The following is an 18531-nucleotide window of genomic DNA, read 5'->3' as shown; positions in this document are numbered from 1 at the left end:
GTTACGTGTTTCAGAGCTCCAGACAGAGCTGAAGGATCTTGGAGGGCACCAAACGCAGCTTGGGCCCATTGCCGCTGCTGTCACAGCCATTCCCTGGAGCACACCACAACATCGCAGTCAGGTTTCGGCTCAAAATGGAAATAGCTGGTTTGCTGGGGAGCAAAATGGCATTTATGCAGTGTGGGCAATCAGAACCTGGAAACGGATGAACCAAAAAGCTTTGTATCTAACAGTGCAGATTTACTGTAGGGTCTTCTTCAGGTTTCACTCATACAAACATTTAACTTCCTGAAAACAGCCCTTGACTAATCATACTAGCTACGTATATTTGGCAATTATATTTTCTTCTTCAGGGATGAACTTTGAGAGTTATACTGTAATTGAACAAGGCTCTACAAATTATTTACTAGTGAGTTAATGTACAATATACTTTTCCTGAATATATTATGCTTTCTCCCACTACTTATGCTAATTGCATAGTCAAGACCTTGGCAAGGTTGCTAATGTCATAATTTTTTAAGGTGCTAAAGGGGAGTAAAATTAACACTTTCAGGTACAGATTTCAAAGTAGACAACCAAAGGCTTCTATTTATTTAGCAGAAGATTACTATTATATTTTGGTTATTCAAAAATCAATAGCAAGAATAGTCACTTGCATTTCACACTCACTACCTTATTTTATAGCAAAGAAAAACAAAAAACCTCAAAGACATACTGACACTTTAACATAAACTGAGGTTAGTATGAACAGAATACCATGCAAGAACTATTAAACTAGGAAAATAAGCATGCAGAAAAATAGCTGAATAGACCTACGCTATAGCAGTGAACATAAGAGACATAGTAGTCAAGTCTCGATTCCCCAGTGTTACTCATCTTCACAGAGCCCGTCTTCTAACACCGAAGCTGAGGGCACTGCTCTACAACTACACAAAAGCTCTGTGCTTTCAGTCAAACCAGGCTCCCTTCTAGCTAAGCCCTTCTGTGAGCACAACACTCTCAGAAAACAGAATTATCAATTTTAACCCTGGCAAAAACTACCAGCTTATATTTCTGCCTGCCAAATTGTGACAAAGTCCCACAAATATATGCCTAAAAGCTGAGAAAATCCATGTGTTTGGCAGCAACCGATTCAACATCAATTTAATTCTGATTACATTTCCAACTGCCTTCTGGTTTACTTCGTGGTGAATTACTCCTTTACTCAAGGGAAAGCAGGCAGCTTTTATCATCTCATCTCTCTTCAGTAATACTCATTTTCATGTAACAGACCTCTTGCAGTGACACAGTCAACAGCAGAAGACTAAAACCTGGATTGTCATATATAGAAGTATATGTTAATTAAGCTAAACTGATCAGCTTTAATCACTCGCAGCCAGTACTGAAGCCACAGGTTCAAAAACAACATCGGCTTGCAGAATCAAAATATTCCTCAGTTTATTTGCTCTAACAGAACTACTTAAGATAATTTTTTGAATTCTACCCTTAAAATGACTAATCCTATGTACTGCCTCATTGTACCTGGTGTAATCTAAAAGTATTTTAAGTAATTTAAGCACAATTTTTATGCCAGGAGAGCACCACATAGTGAGACAAATTTTCATACTGAGCTTTTACCAATAAGAGAACCATTCTTCATTAGATCAGTCAACTGCCACTGAAGTGAGCTGATGTAAAAATGCAGGAATTGGTACTTATCTGTCAGTAGGAAACTCCCCTCTCTGAACCACATCTACTAATGTCTTCTAAGAAGATCGTAGAAGTAGCATGGACTGATAAAACGTTTGACTTTTCCTTCAAGCACTTCAGAACCAAATCAAAGATCTCTTAAACAAAAGAACACACACAAAAGCCAAACCAACCTTCCCCACATCTCGCCACTAGTTTAGAGAGAAGAAGGGTCTTTCTGATATGCATTTCCCTATACAAAGTTGCCCATTTTGGTTTACCCAGCAAGAACTTTAGAGACATTGTAACACACAGCAGAGCAATGCGTTGTCCCTCATTTGTGCAGTCCTAAAAACTGCTACATTTAAATTTGAGATAAATTCTTCTCTTGGAAAAAAAAAACAAAAAAAAAAAACAACAAAAAACCAAAACACTAAGAATTTGAGACTTTTGAAAAAGAGAGCCTGGATAGTGATGTGTCTACATTTGCCCGAAGTGTGCTCATTTCTTTTTTACTATGACTGCTTAAATTCTCAAGGGGCAATAATTTCCCTAAGTAGAACTTTGTAAAACCTTTTGTTGTTATTACATATAATGATCCAAGACTAGCCACTTTCCTGAAGCATCATGTTATAATGATTAAAAAAAAAAAAAAAAAAGTCAAATTTGAGTGTTACACAGAAATTACTTCCTCACAGTCTTTGAGCATGGCTTATCAGAGCTGCAGAGGAAAGGAAAACAGAGCGAAAACCTCTTTACCTTCCCCAAATGGAACAACCCAGAAACATTAAAGACTGATATATTAAATTTCATATCATTTCATTCAGTTGGTAAAAATTGCTGGAAGGGTCACGCTCTCTCTAATCTCCCTTATATCCTTATTTTTTTATGACAGATTCCTAATTCCTCCAGATCTTTTCATGTCTGAAGAGAATTCTCGCCTTTCCTTAAAGGAAGTTTCAAGATTATTTTATGCCACTTCAGCAGTAAAGACCACCTTTAAAGATTTTCCCTATGTGAATAATATTTATTTCCTACTTTCTGAGGACCAAAATACAATTCACATCATTTCAAGAAGCAGGAGGCCAGTTCTGCCATCATATATACACCTAATATCCATTTCAGCTCACCAGACTGGAAACCCATCTGGTTCACAAGACTGTTAAACCAGTCAGGTGGTTCACATTTCTAACAAAATTTTTTTAGTAATCCCAGAATATTGCAGAACACAAAATTGTTCAATTCTGCTCATCGCTAACATTCCAACAGAGTATTATTATTTGTTATACAATTTTTTTTTTTGCCTAATGTATCTGCAACTTGAAAAGAAATACAGTTTTTCTCTCACATGGGTGTTAATTGTTATGTGCATTTACACTATACCTTTTAGGAAATTTTGTTTTCATCAAAGACATTGAAAGATGAAACAGTCTGTAACGGAACAGATAAAACATGCAAGAGATGTTTAGGCACCAGTTCTATAGGGATAACTGATCAAAACTGCATCACTGAATTATTCATGCTATTGTGCAAGAGGACATCTGTTGCTTCTGCTCAGGTTTTTCTATTTCGTTGTTGTTTCTTTGAAGTAGAGGAAGAAAAGAGATTAATGCTACTGTGTTTGTTTGCCTCTAATTCTTTTCTAGAGATTGCACTAGAAGTTTGTAAAAATAAGTTATTTCTTATTCAGACACTTTTTCTCCAAAATTTGTTTTGCTTAATTTTTTCCTTGTGGGCATAAGATGAGACACATCAGTCCAATGGTTAGTTAGCAAACCAGTGACACACAGTGCGCTGAACAACATAATTACATAATAAACACAAGCATGTCTTTAAATAGACTTTCCCCGTAAATGCACGAGATGACTTCAAATTAACATGATAATTCTGTGCAGCTGTGCTTTATGAGGCATAATAGCACCTGCAATGTTTTCAAGATGGCATGAGACACTAAGACAGCAGTGCTGGGTCCTAAATAGCATCTCAGGAGACAATTAATGATACCCCTTGTCTCTGACCCAGCATTAAGATCACAGAAGTGTTCCTTCAAATGCTGAAATAATAGAACTGTAGGAGTCCCTCAGTGAGAAAAAATGTCATATGACTAATAACAGTATTTCTGAATTGGTCATTTAGAAAGAGGTAAGCTTAAAGGTCCTAGAAAAGCACCCCATGCCAAAACATTTAAAGGTTAAGTTACACATTAAAACATTAACAGTTAAACATTTTTAAAAGACTACTTTTATTTTACAAATGCCGAATAGATTTTAAATCAGTTTTCCATGTCTGTAGTATGCATAAAACAGTAACACCATTTTAGATATATGTTTTACATTAAGAAATCTGTGTATAATGCAAGACTCAAGAGTCATGACCTTTAGAAAAATATTTAAATGCTTATAAATACTGGAACTACAAAAAGGTATTTATCCCTATATCTAAATTCACCCTACATCCATCTGAGGTATGGTGTAACCTACATATAGATGCTGTTTAAGCTTAGTTTATAGTCACATAAAATACACAATGCTCCATCTTTTGAGGCAACTTATAGTGATACCAGGAAATGGAAGAGACATTTGTAAGTTTTGCTTCACAGATTTTAGAAGAATTATGTAATTTATGTATATTGCTATATAAACTCACTAGATCAGATATAAAGCATAAACATAAATTCTAAACGTTTAGGTCTTCAGAGCTTCAGAATATTGAAAGCCTATGACCCTAAAAATGTTCATATAAACCCTTACTTTTGTAGATAATGAACATGTTTTTACTAGCTGCTTATTTTACAGCAAAGAAAACCAAAAAGAGCAAAAAGTCTCCAAGCTACACTGACACTTTAACATAAACTGAGGTTAGTATGAACAGAATACCATGCAAGAACTATTAAACTAGGAAAATAAGCATGCAGAAAAATAGCTGAATAGACCTACGCTATAGCAGTGAACATAAGAGACATAGTAGTCAAGTCTCGATTCCCCAGTGTTACTCATCTTCACAGAGCCCGTCTTCTAACACCGAAGCTGAGGGCACTGCTCTACAACTACACAAAAGCTCTGTGCTTTCAGTCAAACCAGGCTCCCTTCTAGCTAAGCCCTTCTGTGAGCACAACATGAACATGGGAGCACAATTAAATTGAACTTGAGCAATGTATTAACCCCTCAGCTGATGCCTACTAGAGAGTTTTTTTCTTTTTTATTTTACTATTTACTGCAGGGTTGATATTACTTATAAAATTTGCAGGGAGAAAAAACATCATTAATTTAATCTGAAATATGTTCCCAAAAATAAGTTCACCTCAATAAATCAGTGCTTTTGTGTACTTGTGATGTGAAAGAAAATATGCTTTAACTTCTTTATGTATGTATTAACAAAGACGGTCCCATGTAAATAAATGTCAAATACAGATGCAAATGTTACATAGTTTACAGTAAGTATTTTGCCTAGGAAAAATAGTATAAAATTAATTCATTCACTCTAAGTGCTAGATGAAAGTAACTGAACTTGTTCATGCTTCACTTAACATTTATTTTACTAGCAATGTGACTATTATTTGGCTCAATACAGACTTCCATCACTACAAAAAGACATCTCCTAAACTACTGCTACAAACATTTTGTTCTGATTTTACCCAGAAAATATACTTGCCCTCACAGTATAAATATTAGTCAACAGCATTAGAAAGGCACTGTGAGCCCTAAGGAATATTTTTCTCATGTCCTAGGAGCATGTATAACATCACAAAAATGACAGCAGAGAGCTAACATGACCTGGTCACCTATCAGTTAAGAACCACTTGCTTTTCTTCCCTTCATAAGGAGTGCAAACCCCTGGGTCTGCATAAGACAGACTGTTGTAGTTCCAAGGGACATTGTTACTTCGTTTCTGAAGAGGTTTTCAGTGATAATATGCAAGTTTAGACAAACTGCTGTTGGTTGTAATTTGAAGTGTCCTTTTCTGAGCGAGGAGGAATTTGAAACTTCACAGCAAAAAGACTTCACTGACTAGCCTGAGCAGATAATCTCCTGAGACCCACCTTGCTTTCCAGAGTGCTTCCTCTTCTCCGATTACATGTACCCAAACAGCAGCCTGTGTTAGGCTAACAGCAAGTGCTGCATCCTTGAGGAAAAACTGAGTTATACAGAATAAAAATCACTCTGAATGCATCTATTGTAGAGCATGGAGGGGAATTCCTACCTGCTGCATGCTCTGGCATTCAGAAAGCAAATCTTGTTTTGAAAGGAGTACCATTCTGATCTGCTGACTCAGCCCAAATTTTGATTGTTACTTCTCCCCCCAAACATTTCTCAAAACCAGTATCAGAAGAAGCTGCTGTTTTTTTGGTTTGTTTTTTTTTTTTTTTTCCAATTGGGTCAAGGTTCTGGCTCCAAAATGGTGAGGGGGCTGCCAGTGACATTCTCTTGACACCATACACAAGTTCTGGTCTCACACAAACAAACAGAATTCAGGCAAAGGATGCAATTTTCACAGTTCCATGTGTTAGAACTCCTAAAGCCTTAGTGACAAAAAAGTATTCTCTACTTATTCTAGTGTTAATTCATAAGTTGATGATTTTACAGTTTCTACGCTGTCCCCTGAGAGGCAGACACAGCCACTCCTCACGCTACAGTGCCTGCAAGTGTCTGATCAAATACTGAACACAGCTGAATAAAATCTCCTACAGAAGTAACTCCTGGCCCACCCACAGAAGTTTTCCTTTTCTTTCACTAGTTTAGTTTGTTACACTACCATTAAACCACAAAAGAGCCACCTGCACAGTGAAAGAGGCATTCTTAAGAAATATTTTATAAAATTAAGGACCAAGCATCACTGCCTTGCAGAGAGAGAAATTCAAGTAGGCTAAAGGAAAATGAAAAGGGAAGAAAAAAATAATGTTTACAACAGATGTTTTTAAAGCTCTGTTAGTTTTCTTAATAGACAATTCAATATCAATTTCATCTGTATTCAGTCTTGTTAAACACTTGTCACTGATTGAGATCACCTATAACATCCTCTTTCTGAACAGCTTGAAAGGGAGAGAGACAGCAGTTTTGACAGCGCTGCATGAAAAGTGCAGCTCATTTCAAAGTGAAAGCAGAATCAAGTGAGACTCCTTTAAAGAGCTACTTAGATTTTGTTGGCAGAATCCAGGGTAACTGCCCATTACCTATATAGCTCTCTGGTGTGTTTTTCTCCCCTACAAGGTTCTTATTTTGTTATTGTTTTTTCTTGATATTTTGCATTTCTTGATGTCTTTGAAGTCAGAGAAGCAGCAACTAAGAGAATTCTCTTAGTGTGAATTCCTGTTTGTGCACAACTATATTACTGATGTCAGACACATAAATACCATCAGGGCCAGGTAGATGATGCATACTGCAAATTATGATTATCTCTGTTTTGTTTTATATAGCAATATAGTAAAGGAAGAACCTAAAGCAATAGAAAACATTTTTCACTAGTTCTAATTTTTCAAACATTATCTGAAATTAAAATTGAGAGATTTAGCATTGCATCTTTAACTAGAAGTAATTAAGGATGCAAGAGGTGTGTATGTAAAAAAGCAGGGTTAAGTAAAACACTTAATTTAGAAAGCCTAAGAACCCTATTAATTATTTCCTTAATCCATTGAACCTTCCCTAACTCAAAACTTCTTTTCAATAACTATGTGACTATATATAGCAAAACATTATTTAAAAGTTAGAAAAAAGTACATCCCTTGCATTCTTCAAAAGTCAAAGGATGATTAAAGTTTATTGAAATTTAGGAGTATTGTATTGACAAATATACACTAATAACTGACTCAAGTGGGATAAGAGGCTTGATAAAGTAAATTTCACTGTAGTCATTTGGCTGCAAAGTGCTGGAAAAACATTTTGATGGCAATATAACTGCATGCATAGGATGCTTTTATCTAGTGAGTTACAAATGATAAAAAAGATACTTGGGAGAAGGGTAAAATTAACATACCATTGATTTTAGTTATTACATCTACTGCCAAAAGTTATTGATCTAACAAATAAAAAGTGTATCTTTTTACTTAACCTTGATATTAAATCCCGTTTGAGTCTCTCTAAAGATAACAACTTCTAAGAACAGTATTCTTACAGATGCTTCTTAGTCAGTCTGCCTTCCTGGGTCCACAGATTGAATCTTTAGCTAAATAATGTGGCTGCCAGGGGAAGATTTATTCCCACACACCTGTTGAAACAGGACTTATTAACACGACTGATGTAGGCCACCAGAAAACCTCACTGGACTGTCTTGAGCTCACAGAATTTTATCCTGTGTTATGCAGTTCTGTTCAACTAACTAAAGATGGTGTAGATGACTCCTTATCTTTTAAACTAATTTTTTTGAAGTGTTTTTCTTGCTGAAAACATTACTTTTTATGACCTTGAATTCTAGTTGTAATATTGTTCTGCAAAACTTTTTATCTTGAATGTCAAAGTTTTAAATTATTGCACATAATTTTTCTGCCTACATTTCTGTCATTCCATCAGAAACAGCAATGAGAATTTACACGAGAAGTAAATGTTTTATTGCTCATACAGCTCTTGACACAAACTGGAACAGGTGACACTGCTTGCTATCTGCTAGTTTGCTTAAGGATTTTGCAACATGACAACTGGTCTGCAACAGGGTGAGTTGTTGATGAGAATAGGAAAATACAGTTGGTCTTGTTCTTTACAAATAGAAGAACTAGATGGATGGAAAGCCTTTTCTTATTGTAGCCTGATAGAAGTATTTTCCTGATCTTATTTAAAGCTTTAAGCAAACAATTCCTAGTATAGGAAGGTTCAGAATAACAGAGCCTGAAAAACTAAAAAAAACCTAAAGACAGACTTAGACCAGTTTCTGCTGCTCTCATCTCTTCTAGCAGTCCAGAAAGCAGAAGTTGTTTACACCATTATTATCTTGACTACTAGACACTGTGAAATCTTAACAAGTTTACAGAAAGTAAAGAAAAGCTGCTTCTACAGTCACATGCCTGTCCTGGTTACAGGAAGTTTCTAATTTCAGAAATGAAGTTGTCAAAACAATGAAAAGATAAGGTAAATACAGCCAAGAATAAATATGAAGTTTCCATATTTAGTGTCAGATTCCAGTGTCAGGAACTCAGGTGTAGCTGAGGTTATTTCTCCCCTCCAGAGAGGAGACCAGACTGACTAATCTAGTACTTTTTTTTGTTCGAAATCTGTTCCACCTATACCTTCGTAAGAAAAGTTAGCTGCTGTAATACTGTATGTACAGTTTGTATGCTTAGTTTACTCAGAGATGTATAAACACACAGTAAATTCATCTGGATGAACAGGGTAATAAAGATGTAAATCCACTGTGATTGCTATATGACATTCCTTCAGTATTTACGATAGAAGTGTGGTGTATATTGACATAAGTGGTGTATATTGACACAGACAGAGATACTGCACATTTCTGCTTTTCTTAGTATATTGTTTACCAGAGGGATCTGCAAACATTAGTTTACTTAGAGTATCTGAGAGAATAAATGGAAAAATAGCTACTATTAGCACTTCAAGAACTGAAGTAACATCTTCATAGTTACAAGCCTTTCACAGATCATTTAACAAAATTTCTGCAGTTGAAAAGCAAGTTTGATGGTATACCCATAAACTACATTGCCAAAAATGGTTGTTAAGAACGTATGCTTTAGAAAATATTGAAGTTTTATAAGCATTTAAGCTTTGGACAAATCAAGTCTGGAATGAAGAGGCTGAAAATGGAAAGACATCAGATTTTTATACATTGTAAGGCTAAAAGGATCTTCTGTGATCGTTTATACTAGCTTCCCTATAATACATCCCATAGAACTGTTTTCAAGGGTGTTCATCAGAAGAAATCAATTCCTTGTTGAAGTAGAACATCTCTTTTAGAAAAATATCAAGGTCTGTTTTAATGCTGTATCCTCATAAAATTAATTATTCTAAAAAACATGGCATTTTGACTTTGAATTTGACTTGCTGTAGCGTCCAGTATTGAATTATATTATTCTTTTATATGCTGGACCGAAAACCCGTAACACTTGGCTTTTTCCCAAAGACAAGTTTCAGGTTTCTTTGAAATGGCATTTCCACTTTTATTTGGTAAATCAAGTTGAGTTACTACTGATTTGTTAGAAAGACAAAAGTAGAACAGAGGAAAATGGGGAGAAATAAATAAATAAATAACCTTCCCATCTACCAGCCTGCCTCATTTTATTACCACGGAAGTATTGTTTTAATCAGCAAAAAAAAAAAATAAGTGCCATGCCTCAAATCCCATAAGCCTTTGTAGATTCCTAGCAGGGATTCATGGTCACTTTTTTAGCTGTTTTGAATTTTAAAATATTTCTCTAAAGACAGAGGAAGAGCTAATTCCTTCCAGCTTCATCTTGCCCTCTGTCTTTGTTATTGAACAGGAAGCACGATCTGATAATAAACAGAGCACATTCACACTTGGAAATGCAGTGTTTGCGTCTATATTGTTATGTGTGCAACTTCAAAAACACAAGTAAGAAACTGTTAATACTGTGTCATAAAGCTAACTTTGAGCTCCTTATGCTCAAATGCTTCTGCAGTGAAGATGACTGCAAAGTCCTTTCTAAAAATCCAACTTCCCTCTCAACTGTTTCCAGTCTTTGTCTTTTCATCTCTTCCATTCTCCATAATTTTCTCTTCTCTCATGATATGCAAATATAGTTCATACTGTCCTGGCAAGCCATGTGCTCACACATCAATTGCAAGAATTGTGATGAATCTTTCTCTTATGCTTAGGGCGACTTGGAACAGAAAGTGTGTCAGAGCTGCCAGCAGAGACATTCTTAGGAAATAGGAATGAAACAAATTACCCACTTAAGACAGCAAAGATCATTCTGCTAGATCAAAGTACAAACCAGAAGGATTTTTAATAAAGAAAACAGTATCTGAATCAGGTTAACACATTTCTCCCCTTTTAGAAAGGGATTTTCACAAGATGTTCCTGAATTTTGACATCAGAATAAAAATCTATCAGAAACATCAAACATCTTTATAGCTTGTAAGAATCCACTCATCATCAACTGAAATTCACAAAGTCCCAATCCAATAAAAATGGTGCAGTGTATGATGTCTGGAATTATTTGAGGACAGCCTTCCATTTGCCTTTTTCAGTGTTCAGAATACAAAGGGTATCACTGGACAGCAGTTTTCAGAATATACTCTTTAGATCACGTATACTCTGTGGACTGCTTGATGCAGGCCTGTTGAGACAGATGGCCAGGCCTATTGTCCTGGTTTCCATCTGATAGCTTGTTTTAAGAGAAGTATATGATATTAATGTAGTATGCTAATATTATCTCCTATCAAAGAAATTGATGAACATGAAATTCAAAATTTACAAACATTAAAAAATATTGATAGGGAGGTATTTAACCAATAATCAGAAGTGGAAAAGAAAAAGAACAATGAGAATTAAGAAGAAAAATGATACCATATAAAAACCTCTTTACTATGAGGTAATGCATATTAGGAAGTTATCCAAGAACTGGCTTGTAGCATTGTAGGAACACAAGAAATAAAACCGTTCAAGCAAAACAGCATAAATGATAGCTCAGAACTTCATTTATCTGATTCTACATCAGCAACTTTAGATTGTGATGTATCAACTGGACTTGCTAAGAAATTTTATAACCATCGCTACTGTTTGAATAATCCACAGAGAGTGATGTTTTGCACTTACCTTGTTATAGACAGGATTACACTTTACTTTTCTGATGAATAAGGGCCAAAAGTGTCCCAGCTAAATAAAATCCTTGTGGTACTGCACAGTCACGAATATTCATTTACCTGCTATTTCAAGTAAGCTCACAAAATGGTTAGTTAAAAATGTAAAAACAAAATCACCTGCAGAGCAACCGTGGTATTCTTCGCAGGATATTTCCCCACCAGTCCTTGTTCTTTGCGTTTCTTGAATTTCCTAAAGTAGTCCTGTATCAGGAAGGTGGCATAGAACTTCCCCACGGTTACCTCATCATCTAAATGAACAGACCAGACAGATCTCTCCCAAGTCAGCACATTTATCCACAGCCTGTATACTCATATCTGATCTGGGGGGGGGGGAAATGTGATGGGTGCAATAGGTACTATGCTTTCAGCTTACAACAGTGGAACCTGTAACTAGCTTAAAAGCAATGTTTTAGCAAGCAGTTTAGGCTCAGTCAGTTAAGTGAACTCATCTTTAATAAAGAAGAAAATACAATACTTTACTAAGTCTCATATACTTCTAAGTAAGTTCACGTAAGTTTCTAACAAAACCCCATAAACATGTTTGTATATGCATAGAAGCTGAAAGACTGGCTTTAGTTACTTGGAATAAATGGATTAAAGTAAAAGCTACAATGGCTTACATACACTTATGTTCATAAGAGTGACTCCACAAAAACCCCCAAACCAGTCCTGCTTACAACACCTCTCTTTTTTCTCTTCACCAATGAACCAAATTTGCTTAGTCAGTGTATCAATATAGCATTATTCTGATTGCACAAGGACTTTTGATATCTTTACAGCCTGCTTCACTATGACCATTTTTTTATTGATGTCATGCCCTCGCTGTAATACCTGAGCACCTTCCAGTTTGAATTTTATTTGTGTCCCAGGTGCTCATGCTGGGCTGTATCTTCTGCTATCTTATTATCACCCAATAAGACAGATTCTAGACTCCAAGGAAATCCCACAGAGGTTACAATTTCATATATTTTCTATGAGGCTCTTGTTTAAGTGAAGATGTGGTCCTTAGCCACCTTCTAGATAGGTGATTATGATAATAGTAAATATGAAACAACATGTCGCTTTCCCACATTATTGGATTGTATCAGCTCTGCAATGCTGACAGAAATGAAAATAACTTCCATCAGTTAACTTAGTACAATTCAAAAGATACACAAACAGTAAACCCTAGCATTTTTACAGAGTCACTGTTGTGAATAAAATCCAAATTTCAAAGTTCAAAGGCAGGTGTTTTATGAGGATATCAAAATTGCCTGGTTCATAGCATGTTAAGAATGTATGTGTCTGTTTCATGAGACCCCTTGAATCATTCAGCTGTGCAAGATTGATCTCTTGATGAGTAACACTTGCCAGAAAACTAGGAATAGTTTTCTATTCAAAAACATTGCTTTTGTTTTCATACACTTTTTTCCACTAGAGTTATCTGGCATGAAGTTAGCTATATCCCTTTCTGCTGTGTTGCCAAACTTCTTGATTTTTTCCAGTATCTTAAGATAGGTATTTGCAACATGGTTGATAGCTGGCTACTGCCATACATGAGGAAGGGCTGGTGTGTTTTAAGCACTGAAGTTCCCTCCACTGCTGGGGGCCACATCCTGATGGGCAGCAAGTTCCCGTCATTCCAGTTGCTCTTGCTGGGACAGACAGGTGCTTCACACGTCTCAGGATCTGGGTTGCACCGTACAGTTGTGACTTGACTAAACAGGGAAAATCTAACATGCCCAGACATATTTTAACACACCTTTGTTAGAAAGTATGGATTTTTTTGTTTGGTTTTGGTTTATGTAATTTTTTTTTCTATATTTTAACTCTAAAGGAGTTTTAGGATTAGATTTGACTTTGTTTTTTTGTTTTGTTGGGTTTTTTTTTACATACAAACACATTCTGTTAAGCATGTTTTCTATCTAATTGATTGTCAAGCAAATTTTCTAATCGACTGTCATATACTGTAACATCATACATTAACATTTGATTAAAAGTCTTTGTCTGTCTTCATTTTATCAATAATATGTCCCAATGTATCTCACCAATGATAGTATTTTTAATATTATTTTTACCTGTAATAGGACAGCTTTTGCTAATTTAAATGTAATTAACTTTCTTCTTTTTGTGACGTGCTTTCACATCAACAAAAAGGATGGGGAAATCCAATCCATGTACAATACTGCTTAAATTCATTTTTACCTCTGTGACAAAATTTGTCTCAAAATGAATCCTCTACCATTCAAAATAAGTTCCTCTCACTATAATGTCTGAAATGGGCTGTATGCATGTGAGAAAGTACAAGAGGCTTTAAATTCAGGAAAAATGTACCAGGGATGTATTCTGTGAGCATTTTATTTGTCTTTAAATGTATCAAGGCAAAAAGAATTAGAATGATTGCTTTAAAATATCTTGGCTGGGAGACCAGTCTGTTGCAGGAAATATCTTAGCACATTAAAAAGCCTGCTCTGCCAAATACTGACATCTCTTCAAAGGTCTGAGTCCCCCCAGTTCCCACTAGGAAATAGCTGGAACTCCGTAGCTCACAAGAAAAGCTCACCAGTCTATAGATTCAATCCCAGCAGTAAAAAGCTTTTTGATTGACTCCACAAATCTAATTTCTAAACTTTTAGGGAATATTTGCTTTCATGTTCATCTGTAATCTCCCTTGGCAGCTCCTCAGGAGACTAAGAGTGTTTTGTATTAGGAAGAGATCTCTTATAAATCATCTAATCTAAACTTGCCTGCCTTAGTTTAGCTGAATCCATTGATCTGCAACGTAGCCTTGGTCAAACTCCCCAGATAAGCCTTTCCCCATCCTTTATACTATTTTGTTTCAAGTATTTGAACAGAACTTTAAAGGAAGTGATATAGCAAATGGCTCCTGGAAAGAACAAGCACATAGAAGTGACAGACTTGATATAACATATACTACTATGGGTTGCATTTAGAGCATGGCTCAAGTCAGGCTATGACACTGCACGACTACTGACTGTACCTGAGATTACAATACCTGCAAAGTCTCAGTATGCAGAAATGAAGGGCCCTTACTGATCACTCTGGACACGCACCAACTTTTTATAGGCATATTAGATGAATGCATTACCAGTTTGCTGAATTGTGCATGCCAAAGTCTGTATGTAGAAACAAGATACATGTGTACTTCACAGGCACAGTCAGTTGTACTGCAGACACGTGCACACAAGAACTGAAGTCTGGCCAAGGGGAGCCATCCTTGACTTTGTTTTTTTGAGTAACGCACATATAGCCAGATATAGACAGGTATAGGGAGACAGCTAAGCGTAACTGACCACAGAATAGACAAATCTATAATTACAACTAGTGACAGCAAAAGGAATCATTTGAGTAGGAAGTTTTTGGAAGAGGGCAAAAAGTATTAGGCAGGATTAAATGGGATTGCAGGTGAAGACTGGAGAGTTTAGAGAATACTGGTGAATCTTTAGTGAGTTGTATGTATTTCTCATACTCTCTAGCCTCCCAAGAATGTTAATCCATTCATACATTCAGGCATTTGACTGACATTCTATGTTTCTGCAAAGCAGTTTAATTTTTCTGTACTGAAAACGTGTTGCTAACTATTAACAGTTTAATTAAGCTATAGTAATAAGTCATATAACCAGTACCAATAATTAACTAACTGTTCATTTCTAGTGGACCTATTTATAATTCAGGAAAAAAATGCTATACACTTATTTTTATTCCGCTCTGCAAACAATTGTTCTATTTGTGTTCTGGAGGCATGGTCACAAGCTCATGAACTATTTATCATTCAGTAATACCAGCAAAACTAATACTGGAGAAAAACATTATAAACTAGACTGCACAATACTTTTAAGCGTAAGTGATGTTAATATATTGAATTTGGATGCTTCACTGATTCATATTGAAGTGAATTTTCTGCCTCCTAGCAGACTGATATTATTAGCTGTCACTAGTGTTATTGTTAAAAATACCATTTTCTGTTGAATATTAAGCATCGAAAGAAAGTAATCTCTACTGTATCCTAAACTACTTCACATTCCTATGTCATATGAATGTAAAATAGCTATATTCCTCTTTTTTCTAGGTAGATTATAATAATTTAAATTTTCAGGTAAGTCACAACAAGGTCCACAGAGAAACAAACCAAACTGAGATTAAAAATTTGTAAATCTTAAGGACTTCCCAACATGATGTTATTTATACTGGGTTGCAGAAGCCATACTGTTTCCTATCAGTTGAGCAGTGATCCAGATTTTCAGCCTTTTAGCTACACTGAGGAGCAACATTTGTAGAATAAATATTAGCAATGAGTTTTAGTATAGCTGAAAATAAATATACAGCTTATATTCAGCAATGGAATGAAGCTGAAGTTAACTGTGAGTTATGATGTAAGATTAGTTCTAGGAATGTAATCTTTACAGATTCTTTGTCAGATTGATTTAGGCAGGCACAGCTCGCTATTCTGAAGCATGCATCTCTATTTCAATAAAAAAATGGAGGGGAATAAAGTTGGCAAGAGGCAACACTAATTCCATGCCACCACCCTAAAACAGAATTGCTTCAGAATATTCGGAAAGACTCATAGTTGAAAGGAACAGAGGCTGCAGAAAAAGCTCAAGCACATAGTTACAACAATAATAACAAAGCGATTCATCTATGCCATGCAAGCACTTAGGTGTAAGGCTAAAAACAACAGAGTAGAACACAAAAAGTTGTTTTAAATGTGCAGTATCAGTTCCCCTTGGGATAGTCAAATTGGCTAGATTTTTTCCTTCATCCCCACAATTATCTGGAAGCCACCACACCAAGAGCAAGTGGCTCCCTCCAGCGACAAAGCTAATGCTGCTTCTCGGGTCATGCTGAAGAGCAGTGCAGCCAGCATGCTCTGCCTCCCCAGAGACTGAGAGTATCACCTTCAGAAAGGGATCAGCCTCCACCACCATCGGGCCTGGGATCTTGAGTCTGCTTCCAAACCTGAGTCTGATCAGTCTTGAAAGCTGCCGTAACACTATAAAAGTACAATAAACTACAAGAAATACCAGATGATTACAATGGATCTAGGTATTGAATGGCGAGATAAAGTTATCCTGGGCGTGGGTGACAGTGCAACAGATCCTGCACCTTTAAAACTTAAAAAAGCAAGTAAAAACCAGTCACCTAAACCTACACTACAGCATATTAATAAAAATGTATATATTGAAAAAGACTAAATATATATATTAGAATATATATATTTAAAAAGAGAGATATAAGAAATATCATGTCATTTTACAGCACGTAGGAACAACTAATATACATGCCTTGTAGTTCTGGCAAACGTATTGTGTCATTAGAATTTAGATATCTCTTTACATGGGCCATTCATATCTCAGTCACACTGGCATAAATCTGAAACATTTCCATTACCTGTTGACTATGGAACTGCTCTGGTTTAAACTAGTGTAACTGAGATAATTTAGCCTCTTGCTTTATTAGTTTAGCATAAAAAATATTTTTCAGGTGTCAATTAAACTTTTTTAGTTTTCTCCCAGAAGTGTTCAACATATACACGGATATAAGCTATAATGGAGTGTACATTGTCAAGCTTAATTAGTACAAAACATGTTATTTTGCTCAATGCACTGAAATCAAACAAAGTTTAGTTTATTTTGATGAATGACTTGAAATTAAGATTAGATTTAGATCTAATAAGGTATTTTTTTCAAGCAAGACAATAAGCATAACATTTTCCTCTCTTCCTTTTTGATCTAAGGAAGTTGTATCTACCAGTCCTATATGTATTACCTAGTGTAACAGGATATAATTTTCCCTGTATTTATTCTGTTATTGTTTGTTATCCCTTTAATGACATCATAACTGCAAAATCTAGTAATTTTATTCCCTTGGTTCCTAACAATCTAGAAAGACCAAAATGCACAGAGAATGTCATATTACAAAGCTTATCAGACTGACCGCCAGCTGGAGGGACAACTTGGTCAAGTAATTTCATGCTTGTTTTCTTCCATATTTTCTTTATAACTGCTCTAAGTTCTTCATTTGCTTGCTCTAGATTACCTGTGGCAATGAAATAGAAAAACAGAAGATTAGCAATTAATTATGTTTCAACCAGCTCCAATGAATGATCCCTTGGCTATTAATTAGCTCTATACAAATAAAGACAGTGATAAGGATGCTCTGTAGCAAGCCTAAGCTACAAGAAGTAGTGGATAACAGTCCTACAACAACTAAAGAGAAGAAAGGGTGTAAGACAATGTAAACTCCTGGGGCTTTCAAATCAGTCTCTGGAGCAGAGGTCACCCGTAATTTACAGGCTTTGGCACTGCCTAATAATTTCTGCCTAAATTGTGCAGAAAGTGATGAGCTGCTCTTTGCAAGCCACTTCTTTCTTGATCCGAAGCTGAGCCTTAATTTGTTTAATCATAGTAATTACTGAGTTGTACAGGCTTGAAAGTTCAGGCAACTAACTGCTGAGCTGTTTTTCATCTCTTGCAGCACTCATTTAAGCCACAAAAAATGTCTGAGGGGGCTTAATCTAATCAGTTTGTTATTATCAGTGGAACTCAAATTCTGCTGAAAGTGGTAGAAGACATGGAACAGAAAGTAGAAAAAGATGATAAAATACAGAAAATTTATATGAAAACAGAAACCAAAATTCTTTAAAGCATACTACTAGTTTTAAAAACTTTTCCCTCTCTGATCCAAATGACAGAAATCCATTCAACCCAGTCAGAACTGGCCTCAACCAAACTGAGGATGTTTCTTTCAAGTGTAGAAAAGCTGCAGTTGCACCAATGTGGGATCCAAGGCACCAAGCTAAGGAGTAGTGGGGAAGGAGCACCTTAGTTGGATAGAAGGGGGAATTAATTCATTCCTTGCACTAGTACTCCTGTTATGCCACTGCTACATATTTTTATCTAACCAGATAAATGTATATAATACTTTCTGAGACTTCTTGCGCTTTGGCCTCACTACCCCTTTCCTTTAATTTTCTAGCAAATCATTCCTAGTAACAGTGAATATAACCTATGATCCAAAAGCAAACCAAATCCAGGGAAACTAAGGCAGTCTTTCTCATGTCCAACAAAATGAAGTAAGTAAATTGTAACTTTTCTTC

At 35.8% G+C, this 18531-nt stretch overlaps 1 protein-coding gene across 10 annotated transcripts in view; it reads right to left on the bottom strand.

Annotated features, from left to right (window-relative positions):
• Positions 1-18531, bottom strand: part of CACNA1D (calcium voltage-gated channel subunit alpha1 D) — a 233244-nt gene that overhangs the window by 14902 nt on the left and 199811 nt on the right. For all 10 annotated transcript variants that reach the window (XM_032984250.2, XM_032984245.2, XM_032984247.2 and 7 more), the window contains 2 exons: positions 17370-17471; positions 11550-11680 (listed from right to left, as the gene is read on the bottom strand). In XM_032984250.2, coding sequence (XP_032840141.2) covers positions 11550-11680; positions 17370-17471 — 233 coding nt within the window. The remainder of the gene's footprint in view (positions 1-11549; positions 11681-17369; positions 17472-18531) is intronic.

This window comes from Tyto alba, unplaced genomic scaffold (assembly GCF_018691265.1).
Source record: "Tyto alba isolate M040663 unplaced genomic scaffold, T.alba_DEE_v4.0 Super-Scaffold_3, whole genome shotgun sequence".
In the NCBI taxonomy this organism is placed as follows: Eukaryota; Metazoa; Chordata; class Aves; order Strigiformes; family Tytonidae; genus Tyto; species Tyto alba.
This window is presented reverse-complemented; position numbering and strand designations above follow the sequence as displayed.